At 31.3% G+C, this 3721-nt stretch overlaps 1 protein-coding gene across 1 annotated transcript; it reads left to right on the forward strand.

Annotated features, from left to right (window-relative positions):
• Window positions 1-3013: 3013 nt before the first annotated feature.
• Window positions 3014-3482, forward strand: LOC117785061. Its single transcript, XM_034622947.1, has 2 exons — window positions 3014-3263; window positions 3353-3482. Exons 1-2 carry the CDS (start codon window positions 3014-3016, stop codon window positions 3436-3438), a joined length of 336 nt encoding a protein of 111 aa, XP_034478838.1. The 3' UTR covers window positions 3439-3482.
• The last annotated feature ends 239 nt before the right edge of the window (window positions 3483-3721 follow it).

Consider the following 3721-nt stretch of genomic DNA (forward strand, 5'->3'; position numbering starts at 1 on the left):
TACGGGTACAGTTCGGTTTGTCAGTATGTGTACGCATAAATCGAAGGGCTATTATTCAATTAGCGTGACAAACGCGGCTCATGCATAATAAACAATCAGTAAAGAGACGTCAAGAAAGCAAACAATGTGGCCAAAGAAGAAGAATAACTGCCATTGACAGACTTACAGATACCCTTTGAAGATGTGCGCTAGAATTCTAAAAACAGCATATGCTTTATACAAATTATATCAAAAAAAGGCTTTGAACTTTTAAAAAAATGTTCCATATTCATGACATGTCTTAAATTACAGGGTATAATGCTAACAAAAAGCGCATTAATATTGCAAACGAAAATGGTTGAGTAAGTGGAAAATAATAAGCAATGTTGACATTTGAAACCAGTTTTATAAAGAAATTGCCAAAGAGATACCCTATAAAATCTCAATCTCATTAATAACTTTACAATTTTAACAACAGCTAATAAAGAAGCTGCAATATGTTTATGATTTATATTAGAGCTTTAGCTTAATAATTTAAGCTTTTATTAACTTCAAAAAAAATGTAGCTTTAGCTTAATAAATATGGATTTAATTAACTGTAGAAACCTAAGACAAACAGATATGCTGCGATATTTCTATCTATATCTATAAGTTATAAAAATGTACAAATGATTTAAAATTTGAAGAATAGTCTTTAAATATGCAATAATAGCCTTTTGTTGATTATTAACAGTTTAGTTTAGTTAGTTAAGCTTTAGTTGTACTAATAACATTAATTAAAAATTAAATAAATGAATTAATTTTTGCTAATAACACTAATAAAGTTTACTTTAAACTTTGAGCCTTTTAGATCCTTCTTAAAATCTCTTTACAGGATAATTAAAATCTCTTTACAGGATAATTAAATTGCAGCGCTAAAAAGAAAGGGTTGTTGTAATGTTGCACTGATTGCTATTATTATATAGTGTTTAAATTTTTTATGACATTTTCGTATTATTTCGCCCGAGTGCTCGACCTTGTCTGAATAACTGAAACTGTAAAAAGAGAAATAAACAACGATAAAACATTTGTAATTTGTATGACATGCAACTGTGCAACTGTGCAACCGTGCGACTAATTAAAACCGAGTTCTTTTTTTGTTGCTGTTATTATAATATTACTATTATTATTATTTCTATTATTCAGTGTAAATGAAAATACTTGAGGTTCAACTTGCCAGGCATCCAGCGTCGTGACCATTGTTAATCATTTTTGCATTGCATGCCACAGGAAATTGGCAAGGGAAATGCGATAGGCGAAGGAAAACCTCAACTTTATCGCCTTTCCTCTTGCCATGGCCTTAAGGTGCGATAAAATAAAACAAGCAACCCGAGCAGAAACAACAGCAACAACATAAAGAACAGCCACAGCAGGAGAAACTGCAGCACAAATAACAACAGTAAAAGAAAAAGAAAATCTAGCTTCGATGGGTCACAGTGACTCCTTGAATACTCTAACAAGCGTTGAAGATCTAATTTAAAGCAAAAGAAATATTTAAATCTGAGCAATAAAGCAGCTTTCTGTAGTTTTTGAAGCTTATAAAAAGCTCAATGGCTTTTCTTTCATAAAAGTTTTTTGATAACTTCAATTTACTATTTATAAATTGCAAAGATTTGTATGTATAAATTGCTTGCAAAGCTTTGCAATTCAAGCAGCTTAAAAGCACTGAGATTAAATTGAGAGATTAAATATTTATTATACGAAAATTCTGAAATTCGAATATATTTAATGCAATTTGTATTTGTTAGAGTATACGGCAAGACGCACTTAGGTAACAAACACAAACACGCATATATACATACATAAGTACAGGGTTGTCAGGTGGGCGGTGTACTCTTACAGTAAAACATGCAACAAAATGAACGCCTAACATGACATGCCAACGGTTCTGACATGAAATGTGCACAGCACTCAGGAGAACGAGTGTGAGTACTCATATATGAGTGTGAGTGCCACCATGAGTGTGAGTGTCAGTGTGAGTACTCACATGAGAACTCAGAAAGCTAAGAAAAGTTACAAGTTAAATTAAGTATTTAGCTCAGAGTGCGCAACAGGAAGATATCCTATAATCAATTTAATTAGGGTACCTCATACGAATTCCTACTATTTTTTAAAAGAATTTAATAAAATAAAATATATAGTAAAAGAATCAAATTTAAACTAACCAAACTAAGGCAGGTAATTAAAGGTAGCTTAAATTTTGAATTTCAACTAAGAAAATTACTCAAAGCACAAAGAAAGTGGAAAAATCAATTTACATATTAGTTTTATCGAAAATAAATATTATTATTGTCGCCTTTTCCTAATTTTTGGCCTGCCAATATTTCTTTTTCTAATTTAAGTTTGCCACTAACATTCTTCTAAATATTAGATAAATTTATTTTCATTTTGAAATTACATACTCTTTAGTTTTGTTTATCTATTTTTGTTTCCAAAATTTATATTCTTTTTCTTATATGCTGAAATTCATAAGGGAATCTTGAATGGAGCTGGGTATTTCCATATAAAAAATAACTAAAAGAAAAACGCATTAATTGAGAATATATCGATATATTTTGCATACCCTATTTTCAGTCATGAGTGCAGGGTATAACAAACGCAAGCTCATTTCACACTTTAGGTTGAATATAGCTCTCTAATTACTAGGGAGCTGACAAGCTAGTTCTTGCTAATATAATAGATGTGTGCGTTTATAAGAAAGTAGCGTTATTTTGGTATGGATTTCATATGAATCGATAAAGTTGAGAGAACCTGACGTAAGGTCTGATAAGTTTACAGACTTACTTGTTCGTCTTAGCCATATCTATTTGTTTAGTCATAATATTGATTTTGGCTTTTACTCGCTACACATTTGCCAAATAAAATCATTGTCAAATTGCGCATTATCTTTCACTTTCGTTAGCAAATATTTATTTGACATTTGACGATTCCAACTGACTATAAAAGCCGCGTCTATGTGGAGTATGTGGATCAGTCGAAAGTATTCCAACTCAAAATGAAGACATTTACTCAACTCTTTGTCTTTGGCCTTCTACTTCTTAACCTGATTGTGGCACTTCAGGCCGGACTGTTGTTTACGAGAAACGGTGTCATATATTGCAAACTGAGTACAAGAGGATCATGTGATAATATTTCCCCCTTCTGTGTGCAAATCAAGACGGCAGATGCGGCAGCAAACACTAACCTTTGCAAAAACTATAAAAGCGAATGCCAATATATGATTGAAAACTGTCTGGGAAAAACGCGTAAGTACAACTGACAACTGAAATAACTACAATTTTATGGAGCTCATGATCTAAAACTTATAAATATGTTTCTTGAATCTCATCTGCAGAATATGGGCGTAATGGTTTACCAGTAGCTGCTTCAGTGTGTACTACTGCTACTATTTCAGTGGGATTAACCGGAAATTGTGCATAGAAATTTTAAATAAATTTGTAGAATTTATAGCTCTGCAAAATGTGCATCAGCAACAATTTTTAACAAAAATTGAGATTATCAAGACAATATTTAGCAGCTTCTAACATATAACAAGTTCCGATGTGTCGAATTAAACCAGAAATTTTGGGTTACTCTATTTACTTCCAATAAAATCACCAAAATGTGAACTCTTTTTTTTTTTTTGCATCCCTTAAAAAGTTTTAAATATATTTTAGGTCATTAATCTTTTATGATATAAAAAGTCAAATATATGTACTATTTA

Source organism: Drosophila innubila (genome assembly GCF_004354385.1).
Source record: "Drosophila innubila isolate TH190305 chromosome 2R unlocalized genomic scaffold, UK_Dinn_1.0 1_C_2R, whole genome shotgun sequence".
NCBI lineage: Eukaryota > Metazoa > Arthropoda > Insecta > Diptera > Drosophilidae > Drosophila > Drosophila innubila.

What these genes read in the sequence shown, in the direction of transcription:
- LOC117785061 (XM_034622947.1), top strand. Translation starts at nt 3,014, where the DNA reads ATGAAGACATTTACTCAACTCTTTGTCTTTGGCCTTCTACTTCTTAAC. An exon ending in AAACTGTCTGGGAAAAACGC is followed by an intron (nt 3,264 to 3,352) that starts GTAAGTACAACT and finishes TCTCATCTGCAG; the next exon opens with AATATGGGCGTAATGGTTTA.